The sequence below is a fragment of the Ceratosolen solmsi genome, unplaced genomic scaffold (assembly GCF_000503995.2).
Source record: "Ceratosolen solmsi marchali unplaced genomic scaffold, CerSol_1.0 scaffold6, whole genome shotgun sequence".
Classification (NCBI taxonomy): domain Eukaryota; kingdom Metazoa; phylum Arthropoda; class Insecta; order Hymenoptera; family Agaonidae; genus Ceratosolen; species Ceratosolen solmsi.
In genome coordinates this window covers 7,903,914-7,924,386 of record NW_011948414.1, presented here as the reverse complement: position 1 = coordinate 7,924,386, position 20,473 = coordinate 7,903,914, and the positions used below count along the sequence as shown (strand labels likewise).

The 20,473-nt window shown below is 36.6% G+C and overlaps 1 protein-coding gene across 1 annotated transcript in view; it reads right to left on the bottom strand.

Moving 5' to 3' along the window:
* The window catches only part of LOC105367945 (phospholipid scramblase 1), a 48,551-nt gene extending 28,566 nt beyond the window's left edge, over positions 1-19,985 (bottom strand). Inside the window, exon 1 of the mRNA XM_011506810.1 lies at positions 19,610-19,985. Coding sequence (XP_011505112.1) covers positions 19,610-19,611 — 2 coding nt within the window. The 5' untranslated portion in view covers positions 19,612-19,985. The remainder of the gene's footprint in view (positions 1-19,609) is intronic.
* Positions 19,986-20,473: the final 488 nt, after the last annotated feature.

The following is a 20,473-nucleotide window of genomic DNA, read 5'->3' as shown; positions in this document are numbered from 1 at the left end:
CCTCACTCGCTCACTCTCTCTCTCTCTCTCTCTCATTCCTCCATACCGAGTCCACGACTTGAGCCGGCGGTCGACGCACCGTACTTTCTACGTGGAAGCCCTCTTGTCGCGTCCACGCCCCAATAATTTCAAAGAGTCGGCCGTTGTCAATAGCCCCAGGGGGCCCCTACTATTATCCGCCGAGCGCGCGACATTTATCGGCGGCACCGCGGAGGTTAACGCGCGCTCTCGCCGCTTCCCATCTTAATCGCGCCTTATTGGGCCAGGCCTTCGAGAATATCTCTCCCCCCCCCCCCCCCATCCGCCCCTCCGCATCCTCCTCCCGCTAGCCATCCTATCATCTACGAACGTTTTACGACCGATGTGTTGTAGAACGGCCGGCTGTGCAATTGCGTAAGGCCGCCGCCGCCGCCGTCCGAGCCTCGTGACGCAACGGCGTGCACCGTTCGAGAGCAGAGAGGTTAAGTCACGAGAGGCCGGTGTCGATATTTCGCGTACTGCGCGCGAAAAGTCGGTCGAACATTCTTAGGCTCGCAACGCTCACCGCGACTCCTCTCCCATCGGGCCCTCTGGCCTCTTTTCGACTCCTGCCGATTAAAGGACAGCTGAACTTAGCATATGCCGATCTGGGACATGCGGGATTGTCGTCGCGAGAGGAGCGGGGATGTTGGAGCGGGGGGGGGGTGTCCCCCTTGTTATCGCCGGGACAGGAAATTTGCCGACCAGCGTAAATCAAGCGAGCCGGTACCCCCACTCCATCACTGCTCCACCCACCTTCCTCGCCGCCCCGCGCCGCCGCTCTCCTCCTCTCCCCCACGCCCACGGCCGGGAAAATCGCGGCTCGAGGACGCCAAGCAGCGATAAAAGACGGCGCTGGAAAGCCGGCGACCGACCTTCAGACTAGCCGTTACTTCGCCGCTCGTAATTATGACGTGCGTGAAATATAGAAGATGCGTTCGTGGTACGCCTGTTGGACATGGGTTGGTTGGGTGGGGAAAGTGAGCGAGTGACTGCGTGGGCGGCGGGGCGAGGGAGAGGACGCACTGCCGTCTAAGGAATTTCGAGCGTCGCTCGAGTGAGTGGCTCTTATCGGGCAAATAATTACGGGGAGCCATTTGGATGTTAGCTCGACGCTTTATCACGAGCCCACTTGCTTTTACCGCGCATTGGTGAAAAAGAATTTTTTCGAGTCGAGCGCGTATGACAATGGCCTCGAGTCGCGAGCGGCATTCCAGCGTCGTTGCATTTCCGACTCTCTTGGATCTAGACGAAAGTGAATTACATAGACGTGGTGAGTGCCGCCGTGCAACGAACCCGGCGGCACTTCTTTTACACGCAAAGAGTAATAAGGAGGCCGGAGGATAAGGCGACCCGCGAGCGGGTGGCATTAGAAGGGTTTGGGGATGGCGGCGGCGGCGGATGACGGCGGGAGGGCTACCAGTGCCTCGTGTAATTTACGTTACAATTTGGAAGATAAAAATATGGCTGCGGACGATTTTCGAAAACTTTACTTGCCAATTTATTTTAAATAATTTTTTGCATTGCATAAGACACGGCTGTATAAGCATTGTTATTTAAATTTCAATATGAAATATGGCATCATAAACTATATTACTGCGCTGGTGAGGTTGAAGACAAAAAAAAAAAAAAAGAAAGAAAAGGCAAGAAAAGAAAAGGCAAGAAAAATTATTGGAATTTTTGCTCGTTCATGAGCGCTACTCGGACTCATCTTACTAATTCTTCTTCGCGCGTGTATGCGCCGGCAATTATAAAGCCTTCAAATTCGTAAAAATTCATGTTATTTACTAGCAATTATTGATAAAAATATGGAATATCGAAATATCATCTTTCCGTTCGATTTTTTTGTACCCTCTCGCTCTCGTCCTCCTCCCCCTCCCTCCTTATTTCGTTTTATAACTTTTGTTTTGTTTTGTTATTGTTTTATGGGTTTTTTTTTGGTTTTTTTTTTGGTTATTTTATTTTTTTTTTTTACTATAAATACGGGGCTCGGTTTAGTCGACGGATGATTGAAATTTACATTTTACATCTACATTCCACTTACGTTGACGTTTTACGTAAAACGCGTTTTACGTTTTCCACTACTCTTACAAATCTAGAACGAAAAATTTGAATGAATAACGATCTTTTGTAGTACGCAGACTCATCGACTTGAGATCACATTGTCATCTGTATTTTATAGACAAGAATCGTGTATCCTATTACGAGGAAATATTTCGACAATTACATTATGCAATGAATTATTGGATTAACTGCCGGTCAAGTTTTCAGTCCCAATATAAAAGGTTTTACAATGAAAAGTTAAGCTAAGCCGAGCAGGCGGTAAAATTTATTAACTATAAAGTAAATAGTCATTTGCTGGGTCAGCACTCGTGTCTTATATAATAATTATGAAATAAAATGCAATACAATGAGAAGCCTTTTCACGAATGTGAGCACTTATTTTTGCCTTTTCGACCCAACAATTACCCATAAAAATGAACGTCTAGATATCTTGAGCATTAAATCGCCATTCGGTCGCCTTCCACATCCAGATGCAGGAACAAAGAGAATGACATGACTTCGTATTCATAAGCCTAAGTGATTGACAGGGAAGAAAGGGGCATGGGATTTTGCAACTATTTGCCTCCGATATGTAAGAAGCCTCGGGGCTCTCCTATAAGAAACTCAATACTAATTTTCATCATTTGAAGATCAAATTTTACAAGTTGTGCGTGCATTTTCGTTCCAATATTACACCTAAATTAAGAATTAAATCGAAACATATTTTATAACAATATATGAAGGTATCGAAGCAAAACTTAATCTTAACAAATTAAAATTGATATGCCAATAATGTTTGTACAAATATTATTTTGCATTAATCATTACGTTGAATTATACATAATTTAATTACAAGTTAACTTATAATATCTTCTTAATAAATAATTACAACATTTTTTAATAATTTGGTATAATTTTGAAATCATAATTGCATCTATCTATTAGTATAAATACAATGTTAATATAATTTTAAGATAATATTGAAGATAATATTAGATAAGATAAGATATGATCCTAAGACTTTTTCATGCTCAATATGCATATGAATAGATATTGTTTAAGATATTTTTCTACTTTATAAATAAATATGTTTTTCCAAGTGAATTCAATTCTTGCATAATACAAATTGATATTTAATATTTCTTATCTTTTAATGCTTATGTAAACTGAACTCAAAACATTAAAAAAAAAAAAAAAAAAAAAAAAAAAAAAAAAAAAATTTGACGTGCAGTACAAAAGAATTAATTCAAAAAAGTAAAACGTACGATAATTAATAATCCTAATGCCGTATTTCGACGTTAAATGTAAATAAAAATAATTAAACGGTTTTTTAAATGTTCGCGTTGTTTAATTTAAACGAAGATTTTCGTCTACAGCGACTCATTTATACTAATTTCATATACTCCGGCGTTTATGGGAAAAAAATCATTGGCTAAATTATAAATTACACCGGAAATGACTAATATTTTCTTCATCCTAGTATCATACATCATGCGATAGCTATTTTATATTTATATTTTGGTTATTTGTGTTTTTTTGCTTTTGTTTTTGTATTTTATTTTTGTAAATTAACATAATCACGGCATGTCTTACTTTAGTGATAATATTTTCTTTCCTTTAAACCCCACTAATGAGAGGATAAATTTCTTTTAATCGCATTTTATGCTATCGCATATAGTATGAGTGATAAATAGAGCGCAATGAAATAATTAAATATGACAGAGCATTATTACTTGTAGAGTATCTATTTCTGTTAGTAATGAAGGAGTTAACGTACGAATTGAAATTATCGAATAGTATTTATCTTACTGTTTATGTACTTCATATGTAAATTTATTTCAAATAGCTGTCAAGGGATGGCCTATTTAAAAATTTTCATTGCTAGATTTGACAAATGAATAGTAGCCAGCCCATCGACGAATTTATTATTACTTAATACATAACTTACAAAACACACAAAAATATTCTACAGTGTATTATTCGTAGGTGAAACGTATAATTCATTTTGCTTTCATTTAATCTCAAACGTGAAATAAATTCTATATATTTAAAAAAAAAAAAAAGAGAAGAAAAGATATATACACGATTCAAAATACAAAATAGTACATTTAACTTAGACCTTTGACTTTTAGTAACTTTTAAAGTCATCGATAATCTCTCGACTGATACATTGAAGTTTAATTCAGCAGAATAGAGAATGAGATGAAATAGGAAAAAGGAAAAAAAAAAAACAAGACTAACTACGTATAAAGTGAGAAAATAAAGTGACAGAAAGACTAATGTATAGGTAGAAGCGGATACCCCAATAAGTCGAATACTGAGGGGCAAAAAGAAGATCCGACAAGAACGAGATCTGCAATTATCTTCAACCATACTTTAAACGTTTTAGCTTTTTGCGCGTTCAACATACTCACGATTCACGCGGCTCACTCTACTTTTTCCATCGTCGATAAATTTTCAGAAAAATTCTGGCCTTCCTCTAAGTATTGCGAACGTGAGGAAAAAATGACTCGAATTTCATTTCAATCGCGCAATGTTAAATTTTTTATACTACTCTATTAAATTATTTATCAAATTTATTCGTTTCGAATAAAGACATAAGATGAGGAATAATTGTAATAATAATAAGCCATTATAAGTGTAATTTTGTAAAACTTTTGTTTATTACCGATAAAGAAAAAAAGAGGAAATAAAAGAAAGAAAAAAAGAAACAAGAGAAGTTACGAAAGAATATATACAAGGCACGTATGAATCATTTTGCGCTGAACGTGTTAATTACGTTGAATGAACAAAGAGGAGAAAATAAAGTATCGATATTTTTAGTTATTTACATGCTGAATTAAAATTTTTGTAAAAGCTGTTAATATTATAAATTATCTAATTATTAAAATGAATGAATACTTTTTCTACTTTATGATTAATTTTTTTATTTATTGAATAATATGTTTGTTTTTAACGCGTTATCTTAATGTTTACTTATGGTTTAAAATGCTTTTGCACTATCATATATTAATTATTCATTATTCATTTGGACATAATGAAATATGAATGAGTATTTAAAATTTCAGAACCATACAGGAGATAATTTTTTCTCGTGATTAATTCTTAAATGCATAATCAGTTATTTCATGAAATTTTTTTATTTTTTTTTTTTTACACGAATTCTCACATTTTTATAAGAAAAATCTGATATTTCTATATATAAAAATTTGTTTTCATTTAAAATTAGTGTGAAAAAAGCTTAAATGCTTAGTGAAAAAAGAAAAAGAAAAAGAAAAAGAAATAAATTAAATTAAATTAAAGAATTGCATCTAATAGAGTATAAGAATATTATATTTAATTTTTTCAATAATTTATTCGATAAATAAAAAAATTTCCATTACAATGAATGAAACTTATACGAAAAATAAATGATATTAATTTTCAGTAAACATTAATCACTGAATGGTTTATTACTAAAAGACAATTAAACATATATGTGTACGTAGATTTACACCAATGTAAAAAAGAATATTAATAAGTATGACGATAAGATACGCTGAAGCTACTTGAAACTTTAATAACGCAAGCGTTCTTACAATATACATAAATAATATATAATAATAGGATCAACAACAACAACAACAACAACAACAACAACAACAACAACAACAGCAACAACAACAACAGCAACAGCAACAACAACAGCAACAGCAACAGCAACAGCAACAGCAACAGCAACAGCAACAGCAACAGCAACAGCAACAGCAACAGCAACAGCAACAGCAACAGCAACAGCAACAGCAACAGCAACAGCAACAGCAACAGCAACAGCAACAGCAACAGCAACAGCAACAGCAACAGCAACAGCAACAGCAACAGCAACAGCAACAGCAACAGCAACAGCAACAGCAACAGCAACAGCAACAGCAACAGCAACAGCAACAGCAACAGCAACAGCAACAGCAACAGCAACAGCAACAGCAACAGCAACAGCAACAGCAACAGCAACAGCAACAGCAACAGCAACAGCAACAGCAACAGCAACAGCAACAGCAACAGCAACAGCAACAGCAACAGCAACAGCAACAGCAACAGCAACAGCAACAGCAACAGCAACAGCAACAGCAACAGCAACAGCAACAGCAACAGCAACAGCAACAGCAACAGCAACAGCAACAGCAACAGCAACAGCAACAGCAACAGCAACAGCAACAGCAACAGCAACAGCAACAGCAACAGCAACAGCAACAGCAACAGCAACAGCAACAGCAACAGCAACAGCAACAGCAACAGCAACAGCAACAGCAACAGCAACAGCAACATCAACAGCAACAGCAACAGCAACAACAGAAACAGCAACAGCAACATCAACAGCAACAGCAACAACAGCAACAGCAACAACAGCAACAGCAACAACAACAACAACAACAACAACAACAACAACAACAACAACAACAACAACAACAACAACAACAACAACAACAACAACAATAAAAATAGTAATAATATTATTTATAATAATTTTGAATATTTGAATAAATTTGAATATTGAATAATAATTTTATGAAGGAAGAATTTACAAGTGCATTTGTCGCAAGAGAGGATACACAAAAACAAAATTAGATGAGAATAAAGAGCAGCAGGAGCGTGTAAGAATGAAATTGGATGCAACGGAATATAATGTATGGAAATGATTTGAAACGACATCCGCAATGGAGATTGATGAGAACAGGAATTTTGCAATAAGCCACGAGGTAATATAAAATTAACATCGATGTTGTTAGGTGATCGGGTAGAACTTATCGTTCCGACGATCCTCCATGTGCGCAAGGATTTTCAGGCCGTACGGGGTAGTGAATTGCAAGGAAATTGCTCAGCAGCGGAAAAGTCATGGCAGAAGCGGGCATAAGTGGCGGCCTTGCTATAGGAAAAGCCTACGGGCATCGATCGCCCGCTTTATTTTTATTTATTTGGGCCGTGGGCGAGAAGCATCGCGATATGAGGTGGGCGGCGGGGGAGGGAAGAGGGTCGACGTCCTATCTTCACTCAATTTAGAGGTCGTTAGACTCGGCGTAGAAAATCCGGACAGGGCGCCCTCACAGTGTGGAACGAGTGAGTCTGAGGTAGGGAGGAGGGATTGACTCTCTTTTTCAGTCAGGTTGAAAATCGAAAAACGCGTTCTGGGGTCGTTGGTTTAATCGCGTTGGTTTAATTGCTAATTGTACCGCACGCACTTTTCTTCAACGAAAGTGGATAATTGATATTTGAAACAAGTTTGTTTCAATGTACGTTTACCCTTCTTCTCGTTGTGCGCATTCAGTTGATATTAAAAAAAATTCTTTGCAATATATATATATATAAGGCATCTAACGTAAGTGCTCCTTATCTCTGAGCTCGAGATATTTCTATATATGGCAATGTGTTATCAAAATATATCCTGAAATTAAAATGTTATTTGCGCTCTTAAACTGTTTATTGAAATCCATTATTACATTGTTTGATCTACACAATGTATCGATATACACAAAGGGGCTGCAGATTTATAATTTAAATTCGCGAGACAATAATATACGAGAATTTCTTAGACGTCACTGTTTCGACAATATTATTTTAATATATTTCTTTAATACACGGGGATTGTGAAAATAACATTAATACATTTGTTATTGAGCTATTTATATCATACACTGCAATACAATGAAATCATTAATTCAATTTAATTTTAATTGCAAATAATACTAATTTTTTGCTTATTTTAATTATGAATTTAATAAATTCTCCCTATAGAATATTTAAGATTCGAGTTAAAAACAAAACGCGATAATGCTTAATTCAATAAAACATTATCCATTAAGATGTTCAGCGCTAGACTTTTTACTTCCATACAATTATAAATTAACACAATAGCACAGTTATTTGCATATGCCTTGATTCTTTTTTGTTATATTTCATTAAAAAAAAAAAAAAAAAAAAAAAAAAAAAAAAAAAAAAAAAAAAAAAAAAAAAAAAGCATTATTATTATTTTATTGTATTGTGCGAGAATTGTTGAGAACCTGTTAATTTTATCTCAATAATAATTCTTATTCCATGTTGATTTAAAATTTAATGGAAAATTCAAGATATTATGCATTTGTTTATTGAATAAATATTTGATAAAAGAAATAATCTGCCAATAGTATCATCCACTGATAATATTTCCAAAATTTACAAAGCTATTATTGCGGTTATTGCAGATTGAATAAATTTTCTCTTTCAATGAGTGCCCCGTAATAATAAAAACAGATTTTTCGCGCCATTTACAGTACAATGAAACTTTAATGCTGAATTTTCATTAAGTACCGAAGAATCACGAGCTTCGCCTATTCGTAATAAAAAAAATTATAATGAAAATTCAGGCGACATAATAGTCAAATTAGCTATGTTAATTAAATATTTACAATCGACTCTTTACACGAGTCTAAAGTATCAAAATCCTTTATTTGCCAGATGTCATGAAAAATTAATTTTTAATTTTACTCGAAACAAAGGTATTATTTGACTTTAAAGTCCGCTAATATTCACCCGTATTCTAATAGGACTATTTTGAATTACAATAACAACATTTACTACTTTATCTTAAGAATATAAAATCATAAATTATTGCGGCACTATTCACCGTAATTCCTTTATCCTGCAGACAGGAGGAAAAAAAAAAAAAAAAAAAAATTTTCAAACCGTTTTTTATGTTTCCATTGTTCCGCAACCGTTTCTGTGCAAATATACCTACCTAATTCGTGGAAGGAAATAAAGGAAAATAAAAAATGCATACGTTATTTTTAATATGTTCCAATTAAATTGAAAATGACCCGATTAATGTAGTCCTTGACGAGGTAGCGATATCATCCGGAATATGCCTGGCAATGTATTTAGATTCTAAAGCTAATTGTAATACCCTATCCCGTTTATTTCGATAAAAGAGCTTTTTGCTTTGAGAAAAACAAACAAAAGAAAAGCAAAAAACAAAAACAAAAAAAAGCGAAAAAAAATAAAACACAACAAAACAATAGCGTCTTTTATCCGTAAGTAGGGCAGAATATTTATTTGCGTTAGAAATTTCTTGTTTACTCGTTCGCTTTTGACATTAACGCAAAGGCCACGATTATAAAATTATTATCGAATGGCAATAGTACCATTGTGATTGTTAACGATACCTTGTTTATCCTTCCATATAAACAATTTGTTTATAATTCTGTACAGCAGCCATGGCAATCATTTTTTTATACTGTAAAGTGAATGCTATGATACATTTTGCAGGGAAAATAGACATGAGCTCCAAAGCCGATCAGTTTGAGTGAATCATTCGATTTAGCACATTGCGAAAGAATCTGTAATACGAACGCATTTCCGAACGCTCATTATAGCTGATTTAGCAGTGTACAAAACAGAGATTAGATTTTTTATTTAGAATTTTTTGAAATAATAGTGAAGGAATTGGGAATTTTTTGAGCGCACGCGTATACATGACCATTGCACTGCATAAGCACTCGAGTGGCCGATAAACTTGAAATGGACGTTTATGGTAAAAATAAGTAGACCATGATAAATAAAGTTCGGAGATGCTAGGTATTGTTGCAGTAGAGTATTAGTAGTAGGCTGATCGGGAAGGCATCGAAACTAACCTAAAATAAACGAGAGAGAGAGAGAGAGAGAGAGAGAGAGGGAGAGGGGAAAAAGGTCACGACTGATAATTAATGCAGTCGAGACATTCCATAAACGTTTCATCGACCTTTCTTCTGACTCACGCGAGCACTGTATCGAAATTCTACGAGCTACTTTTTCCTATATTGATGATGAAAGCGCTTCTATAAACTCGATCGTAATTGCCGAGAAATGCAACGGCTCGCGTTTGACAATACGACTTCCGTACTAAATAAAAAAAATGTTGAACAATTTAACGTCGCTTTAGGCGAAGCACAAGTCATAAATATTCAACCCCCTTGGAATAGAATATTTTATTATACGAGGAGTAAGGATGAAGGTAGCTTGGTTTCTCTCTCTCTCTCTCTCTCTCTCTCTCTCTCTCTCTCTCTATCTATCTATATATCTATCTATCTATCTATCTCATAAATACCATTGATCGCGATTGCGTAATGTTCATTCTAATAACGAAGGCCATGGTTATTTGGAAAATAATAATAAATGCTCGGTAGACGTATTTTTAATTTTAATGTATAATTATAATTATATATAAGTGGACTAATTGTGGCATTTCATTTATTCAGCGACAGCTACCGACGTATCATGTTATATTTATTATTATCTTCTTGTGTAACAATATTTTATATTCGATCGATGATTGCATCTCCGCTGACTCCGTGACGAAAAACTTTATTGCGAATATGTGACGATAAATTATTATTCGTTATGTCATATTATTTTCATCCGAAAATGAAAAATTTTTTTACTTTTCCTCGTGATTTTTTAACTACACCAATTGATATTATTAATGCCGATTTATCATTTCTCTTAACATACTTAATACGTATTGATAAATGCTCGTATTGGAAGATATTGTGATTTACTAAAATTCGAAATAATTTTTCATAAAAAATGGAATCTATTATTATACAAAGTCCGAAACATTATATTGATAACTTCAATAATGTGAACAAAGGAAGATTCTACCGAATATTTTCTACATAGCAATGTCTCGTTAAACTTTATGGAATTTTGAGCGTTAGTTGCTTAGTTTTGTAAGCTTTAACAAAGTGTCAATTTTCTATTACACTTTGAGTTGATAATATTCGTTTAAATATAAATATTGATTTCAAGTCTGATCAAGATAATTTAAAAAAAAAAGGAAACCCCCCCCCCCCCCGCCCATCGTGAAAAGAATAGGCATTATAATATTACATATAAAATTATAAAATTAATAAACGTTTCATCCAGACACAAAATTCTATCTTTCTACCACTTTTCTTCTATTTCACATCATTAGTCACTCCAGTTAAATTATCTTGAACTCTAAAACTTTTACGCTCTCAATTGCTCGGCTTTAATGCTTTATTTTCAAGAGCGAAACTGTAATCATTCGAGCCGATATTTAATTTTATTGTTACAGTCACAGTCGCCTTCTATGGACAGAAAATATCGACTCTGAGTATTAATTCGTCAATTAGGATCTCAATACGAAGGGAGTAAGATTTTTATAATTACAAATACTTTATTAATTGCGAATGCAAAAGTCGGCTATAAGTCTCAATAAACATAATCCCGTAAATATTCGTTGCAATACACAATAACCTGATTGTAATATGCGAGAAGCTATTAGCATCTTTCTGCGACATTATTAATTTTATAAGCACGTCGACCCGAAGAAGCGAACTCGTTGATCGATGCTTTCAAGTTTTAAATATCCTTCCGGAATAGAGACAAATCCAGCAATTCCTTAACCGAGTATTAAGCAGAAACTTGTCATCCACGTACGCGGCTTAGCCTGCAAATTCCCTATAACACGATTGTATTTAAAGCTAACGAAGGGATAGTAATCGACGCTTTATCATTGGGGCCAACCAGTATTAAAGCATTACTATAAGTATTTATATTATATTATAAGTATTATAATAAAGTCTTAATAAATAAGATATCGTAAATTATATTAGCAGCAAGTCGTGATGTAGCTTTTGAAGAGTGGCTCGTCAAATTCGTGAAATTCTTCGTCTGTGAAGAGCGACGGATTTGTCGATCGTCTATCGGATCTTAAATATTCGTAGTAGGTCTTTTTGACCTTTAGGACGATCGACTTGTAAGCCCCTCGGCACGGCCCCAGTCTCTCTCTCTCTCTCTCTCTCTCTCTCGTCAACGCAATCACCGCCACCATCACCACCACTCACCGTCGCGCATCGCCATTCGCCAGCGTTTTATCTGTTTTTCGTAAACCCAGTAACAAGTAAAACTAGTGTATCCAGATCATTTTTACCTTATTCGTATACTTTAAATGGGCTAAAATATACGAGAAGCGCGTCTTGTTAAATCCAACATTAAATGTAGCCTCGCGAATGTCTGCGTTAACAAATTAGTGACGAAGAGGGAGAGGAGCGATATTTCGCGGCATTAAGACAGTGATTATTTCGATGTTCGAACAAGAGGATTGAAAATAAATCAAAAGCAAATGAAAAATATACAGGCCCAGAGGCCATTGCCGTATTGATAAGTGCGATAAGCCATTGCGTAACGGCAATTATAAAGCACCTATGTAGCAATATCTTAAATTCAAAGAAAGTGCTGAAAAAGCGGCCGATATTTTTAGCTTAAAATATTACGACTGAACAACGCCTTGGTTGGTACAATCATCGATCGTCCTAATTCATAATATTGTCCTCGATAATTTAATTAGCAGTTCTTAACGCAATGTCGGAAGAATCATCGTATGCGTATGCCCCCATCCATGTAATCGCCAATCAGCGCAAGAGCGTCATTATCGTCAATTTTACATGGTGATCGCAGACAGACAGTAAGACAGACAGACAGACAGACAGACAGACAGACAGAGAGTGAGATATAATAGAGTGAGTGAGAGAGTGAGTGAGAGAGAGAGAGAGAGAGAGAGAGAGAGAGACGCATTAATATTCATTACAAGTCAAGGCATTTAACAATGGCGTCGAAGAAATACGCACTTATCCCTGGTGCTGCTCTCGCGTAGATCATCGCGTGCCACCTCCGTAGCATTTTGCCAATGCTCGCTGTATTTTCAAAGCCGAGCAGAGACTTTAAAAATTTTTTCCTCGCGTCACGACTCGCCTCACTCTTTAGCGATCGCATCTTTCCAAGTTGCAGTGCAAAGTGACGTCATATAATGGGACTTTGGCGAGCTGACGCTTTCGTAAGCTTAGTTTACTTTGAAAAGCAGAGAAAAACGATCGATCGATCATTGTATTTTAATATATTTATCCTTGCCTATTGAGTTTCCTCGCCAACGGTAATATTAACGATCGAATAAAATGCAATTTGCCTTGTATTTCAATTGCATCGATGGCTATCGTAATCGTTCGACCCCGAGTGAATATTTTATTCAATTTATTCGGGAGTGCTTCGAGCTCCTAGAAAAAATGATGTAGCTGTTGGTCGAATGTATTTGTGGTTTATTTTGCCGAAACGCAGCGAAAGTCTATTTTTGTAAAATTCCTTTTTCGGCATTGCACAGTTATTTGCGTGTTTTCACAGTGCGGATTTCTACGTAAGTTTCGATGTACAAAGCAGTATAAGAAATTTTATTGCGTTTCACCAAAGCATGTGTCACTTTCTATATTATTGTCAGTTTAATAGGGCCTTAAGCTTTTAACCATTCGAATTTTCACACTTTCCGCGAACGGATTCATCGCTCAAAACGAACGATCAAATTTTCATTTTTTTTTTTTTTCTTAATTTAAATAATTTATTTTTACATAAAAGAATGACCGGCCCAACACTTTCAAACATAGTTTTTGCTATTAGATAAATTTAGATTATGTTTTTGCCAAAATGCCTTCGAAAATAGTTCCGGGTATTTCATGAATACAAGATCTAGAATACCAAATGATATTTTATAACTTGTGGTAAAATTTATTTAATAAGCAAATACGAGAGACAGTCATTATTCTATACGACGACTAGCTTATCTTAGTTTGAAAATAATTTCGAATAATTAAATAATCTCAACAATATTTTATATTATATATAATACACAGAATATACAGAATTTTAGTGAATAAATTACAATGATAAAGGATCGAGAGTAAAAGATACTATTAATTATGCTAGACTAAAAATATTCACTATTTTATAATGCAGCGTTGTTACGTGTCGCTTAAAGTAATTTAGTGAATCATTTTTAAAAAGAATCTGGAATAGTCATTAGTCTTGTAGATATTATTTATGTATAATATATATATATATATATATATATATAACTTCGCTTGGAGGACGGAATTTAGGATTATACAAAAATTAAATTAAAATTAATTGCATATACAACATTATTCAATTACACTAAATAATAATACCCCAATTAGATAAAGGCTTTCTTTCGTTTGATAAATGAACCATCATTTAATGATGAAACGCAATTTTTATCGCAATTTTTTACCGCAATTTTCAGCTACCAAATGAATATGGAAACTTTCTTATTGCTGATCAAGCCAGAGAAGCCTAATAATATATCGGCTAATTAATGCAATATTCAACACTATAAAAAACGCTCGATTCCCGTCCTTTGTTAAATTACCTAACGTATTTGGTCAATTTTCTAAACACGCGTGACATCAGAGCCATTAAGAAAAGGAAGATTGTGCAGCCAGCCAAGTATTTCCATACTATAATAAACGAACGTTTTTACAAAATTTTCCTCCAAGTAGTACAGTCACTTTAAATCCAATACGTATTGCAGAATCTATCTATCATGGGACAAAGAAAGGGATAGCCATCGATTGTCAACAATAAAACGCCTCGGCTATCTTAAGGTCTCTTCATTTATTTTGCTCAGCTATAATCGAGTACAAGACAATATTCTCAATGTAAAGGAATAAGCTAGCGATTATTAAGTTGATGGTGTTGAAAACAATCTAATATCCGTGGATCGCGCCAAATCGCCAAGGATGAGTATAAAAGATAAAACCGGTCTCTGAAGTTTTAATGCGCTTAATCTCCTTATTAATAAGCCGAGGGAGAGCCAAGTAGAGCTCATTGGAAGCAGACTGCAATAAATGCACATTACGAGGATCGTTTGCCTCGATGTGGCGCGTTCACAGGCCCAACGAGCCCAGCCGAGCCAGTCCCATCTCTGGCTCCCGAACCGTGGAAACGGCGCAAAGGGTGTCGTCGATAGGTGATGCATCGTCCGGCAATACCGCGACTCTCCAAGGATGATATCGCTCCTACCTCCTCCTGCTCCTCCTCCTCCGGATAAGCGGCTTCCGCTCCCGGGGCCACTAATAATAACGATAGCATTCTCGACGACGATAATAATAATAACAATAATGGTAATAATAATGCCGGTAATAATCGAGTGTGAGAGAGTGTGAGCGAGTGAGAGAGCGAGAGTGAGAGGGAGGCGCCTCGCGTGCGACGAGGAGTCGTCGGGACCGAGACCGAGACCTTCCTGCGCCACGCATGCGCCGGATGCAGCAGCTTTTCCAACGGCGGTAGAACGCGCGAAAATTAACGTCTCTTTAATAATTATGGAAACGCTGCGGGATGAGCGGCCATTTCGCGATGCATTAAAAGTACGTTTGTTTGCCTCGTTTTTATAATAATATTTGCTATTGTAATGCAATTTCCACGTGCTTTTAGTGTCGTTGAACATAGGGCGAAGGGGAATTGGCGGCGGATTGGTGGCGGGAGAAGAGGGAAGGGTGCACGAAACCCTGAAAAGAAGTATTGGATACGCGATGCTCTGCGTGTGCGTGCGGTTAAAATTAGAAGCCGATGTGTCATGTGGCGACGATACACGCTAGGTTATTCATACGTTCACGGAGTGATAAGCGATTACAGAGTGATTCAATGAGTTCGGTAGCGAAGTTTCGATGATTTTCTATAACTTTCTAACCAGCTATAAAAAGCCTTACGAGTAGCGCGACTTCTTCTTTTTTGTTGTTGTAATATTATTAATTGCTCGTAGTCAGAGAGAGAGAGAGAGAGAGAGAGAGAGAGAGAGAGAGACAGACAGAACAAGCGAGGGTTTATCATTATTCCTAAGAATTTTTTAAGAAGAATGTGAACAGCATTTTAGGAAAAGTAGTAGGCAATGCGCTCGATTTATTCAGAAATTCATTATATTTTTAGTTAAAATGTTTAACATATTTGAAATAATAATGACTATGAGATTTTTTTTGTAGGGCAGAAAAGATTCATTACCCTAAGCTCGCGTCCACATTATCCGCCGTGACCCCCCCCCCCCCCCCCCCCCCCCCAAAAAAAAACCCCACCCTCATACACACACGCGCACGCATGCAGCCCACCGATGTTCCAACTTTTGATTAATTCATCAAATTTATTTAGGAAAAAGACTTGGGGTACTCGACCTATCTATCTATTCGTCTACTTATATTAAGTCTCTTGAAAATTGCGACAATTAAAGCATCAATTTCCGATCAATTACGACGTGAAACGCGCATCTTGATAAACACTCCGCCCCGTTCTGCCACTTTTAATGCATCCGACGTACATCGCCATTCCATTATTGCATCTGCCTCGTATTTTAAAATTGCAGCCAACCAACCAACCAACGAACCAACCAACCAACCAACCAACCAACCAACCAACCAATTAACCAACCAACCAACCAACCAACCAACCATCAAGCAACAATAAGCAAAACGGACACGCGCTTTCTGCTAATGACTCAACGGCATTATTACGTACACTGCATATACGACGCTTCTTATTTCAACATTTCTTTATTTTACAAGTGCGAGACGAGGCTTAAAGGTATTTCATGAACGTATCATCTCGAGTTCTCTTATAGAGCTCGGAAACCTTATTTAAATATGCGGCTAAAAATCATTTCACCATTCTCGGCATATTAACGCGACATCTATTCATTTTGCCTTCCATTGGCCTTTTCTCCTTTGTGGGACCTTCAATGGACATTACATTAAAACGGTAATTATAAGCACGAACGGACTCGGCGACCGTCTGGCTTTGCGATTCTCTGGCATGCATTTACAGAGAGAACTACAAAGAATATCACAAAGTGATCTTTCAAGTGATTCATTCGTAATTACCTCCGCGGCTAATTTATTATTTATCGAGAGCACCTGATCGTAATTTTAAGCATTACCAATGTAACTAATCCACTTGAAAGTATACTGTTGCGGGATTTAGATCTCACTAATTGATTTTTGCTGATTCACGAATGAGTTTTAAATGGATTGTAAAAATACTTGGCAATAACGACGTCGGTAAAATAGCGAAAAACTTTTCACTATTACAAATTAAGCACAGCAATTAATATTTTAAACAAAATATTTATAATCCTCAAACCTCACCAACCGCTATCTAACTTTCCACTATCTTTCAATCTAAAAAACAAAAAATTTTCACATCCGTAATATTGAAGAAATTAAGCTCATTGTTTTTCAAATGCCAATAGTTTTAATAGATTTTAGAATATTGTACAGACTATTTAACGACAAGATATAAGAAGAGCTACTATGACTAATGCCCATGGCGATAAAACTTTTACTTTCCTCTTGTGGAATTCTTGACACTAGGATATGGCCTTTATCACGATACTACGACAGCAACCTCGATATATCTTCCAATTCTTAGAATTCTATTCTGTATTCATTTTAGTATGTTTAACGAATTTTAGCGAATCAAACGAAGAAGGAAGCTGCTTTTATTATTATGATTCTCAAAGTTCAAAAGTGTGCTACTCATGTATTTATCATTTCAATATTTGCTCGTTAACAGAGTGCTATTTCTCTCTCTCTCTCTCTCTCTCTCTCTCTCTCTTTCTCTCTCTTATATATATATATATATATATATATATATATATATATATATATATATATATAATATTCTCTCGATGGATTATTTCATTTCTAGAAAGGTTAATTTCGTGAATGAAAAAAGGTGAAATTTCGCTATTATGTTGTATACTAAACATATAAATATATAATAAAAACTTTCAGTTTGGCTATCTCTTCTCCCCCCCCCCCAACTCTCTCTCTCTCTCTCTCTCTCTGTATATATATATATATTAAATGTGTAATTTTGTTAAAATTTGTTGTTTCAAATTTCCTTTCATATATAATATTAAGTAAATCGATCAATTATGATAATAATAAGTAAATTTATTTCAATGATAAAAATCGTGTAAAAATAAATAAATACAAAATTGTTAGACCTTAGAATATATAGGGCATCTATGTTTTATAGGGGAAAGAAAAATGAAAGAAAAAAAGCAGCGCGAACTTTAATGAAATAAATTTAAAAGTTAGGAGACTTCATTAGAAGAAGTTATAAAACGAATGGCATAATATTCCAACGAGATCGTACAATTATTTTATTCCTACATATATCTGTATTCATAAAATAATAATGAAAAATTTCAGAGAAAAAAAGATTAAACGCAAAGAATATAAACATATTTAGCCTTGTTTATGACGTTTCTTAAAGCAATTTATTTTACTTGCAAAAGTCAAATAAATACATTGAGGTGAAATATTTGGGGAAAAAATGCAACATACGGGAAGAATAGGTTTTTCGCACTTGAGTCGTTGTATATTAAGTGTATGAAAGTTAAATGACACAATGGTCGTAAAAGTGCATCGAAGTCACTTGAAACAAAGCTTGTTTGTTTATCTTGTGAGGCAGCGACTATTTTAGCCGAGATAATTCGAGACAAATGTTAAATTAATTATTTTTAACCAAAGGCTTTCCATGCTTCTCGAGTAGCATTTAAGGCAAGTTAAATGAAAATATTACATAGAGCATAAATCTTATTGTCATTTAAATCAGCTTTAAATACCTGACTAATCGCGAGTCCTTTTAGATGTACTTTTTAAAATAAAAGCCAATAAACTTTGATTAAATTAAGCGTACACAAACGAATATACAAAAGAATTTTATACCTACAGCTTGAGCGTGTAAGTGGTGAGGCGTGCGAGCGAGCGAGCGAGAGAGCGAGCCAACGACGAGTTATCAATCGTTAAAATAAATAATTTATATAATATTGACGCAAATCTATTGCTTTATTAAGCTTATAAAGAAATATTGTAAGTACATTATTAGCGTTGGCGGTGTGGCGCGGGAGCGCGATTTAGAAAGCGATAGGCGAGAAAGATAGGAGAAAAAGGCTTTTAATAAATAAACACTCGAGCTTAATGACAAATATCGATTATAGCAATTGGATTTAGTCGCGATATTATCTCACCAAAGTACTAAATTAACAAATTCTTCTTTCTATCTTTCTTCGCTACTCTCTCGGACTGCTCTTAATATTTCTCAACTATTCTTCATATCGAAAATTCAGTATTAACTGAACTCAATCGACAAACGATCTTAATTCGCTGGTCTCGCGATTTCCGCTCTGTCGGGCTTAGCCGCCGATAATTAGGCCAATAGGAAATGACTCCGAGCCGACATATTCCTTCTTATTTCCTTTCTTCTTCCTTGCTTCTTTTTTCTTTTTTTTTTTCATTATTATTTTTTGTTTTTGTTTTTGTTTTTTCCTTTTTTTTTGCCTTGTACATATCCAATAATAACGCGCTCGCCGACTTTGGACGTTTTCAATTTTCGTGACCGGGAACGAAGAATCGAAGGTGGGGTGGAACATTGAATAAGTAGAGTGGCCAATGCCCGGTTTGGCACGCAATCAATTTGCCGAGCATCGTTAACCCGACCGCTTTTCTCTCGCCGTTCAGTCACGATAAGCCACATTCGTACTACCATTAACGATTACTCGCCACTATTCTAATATCGCCCTTCTAGTTATTATATACTAGCATCGACGATGGGCGAACCCTACAAGATCCCGCTAAAAGTCCATGGTCATACGGAAAATAATAAGGTTATGAAAGTTGAAGGTCAATACTTAGGCTTTTACATTGTTATTGGGTAAGTTCGTCCAAATATAGAAGGCCCAGGGCGGGATAAAAAATTTCGAGCAAACTTGATAATGCGATATTTGTCTATTTCCGTGGAAAGTAGCCCAGTTGTATTTGGCGGCGTATGGGCATGCACAGACAGGATCCGACAGCAGGCGAATGAGAGTGGAGAGGCGGCACACGCGGACCTCAACGTCCGGCGGCGAGTCCAAACAAACGAGATCCCGGACGGCGATCTATCGGACCGGCGATAAGTGTCACGGCGACGGCTGGCAATGTGATCGTCTCCTACGTCCGGGTGCGCGATCAACGCCTTCCTTAGTCCGCGACTCGAAATAAAGAAGCGCTGCCTAGGGGAAGCTGGGCACTGAGAGTCGCCGCGATCGCGGCCTCGCTAAGAGCCGGCCGTGCCTAAATATAGCCGTGGCCGGCGCTGCTCGCTCGACTTCCTCTCGCGCCGCGCGATCTATCGCGATAAATGACGGGGAGTCGAATCGATGGGACTCGTCGAGCCTCCTCGTTCATTTTTCCCACCGAATTTCAATTTGCTCGATTTGTAACGGACGAGTCGCCGAGTCTTGAATTGATTAACGATGGTGGTGGTGGTGGTGGTGGTGGTGGTGGTGGTGGTGGTGACGGTGGTGGTGGTGGTGGTGGTGACGGTGGTGGTGACGGTGGTGGTGATGGTGCTGATGGTGCTGCTGTTGCTGCTACGATTGTTATTACGACTGCTGCTGCTGCTGCTGCTACGACTGTTGCTACGACTGTTGCTACGACTGTTGCTACGACTGCTGCTGCTGCTGCTGCTGCTGCTGCTGCTGCTGGCGATTGGGGTGGGTGGGGGGGAGGGGGTCGACTGTTGG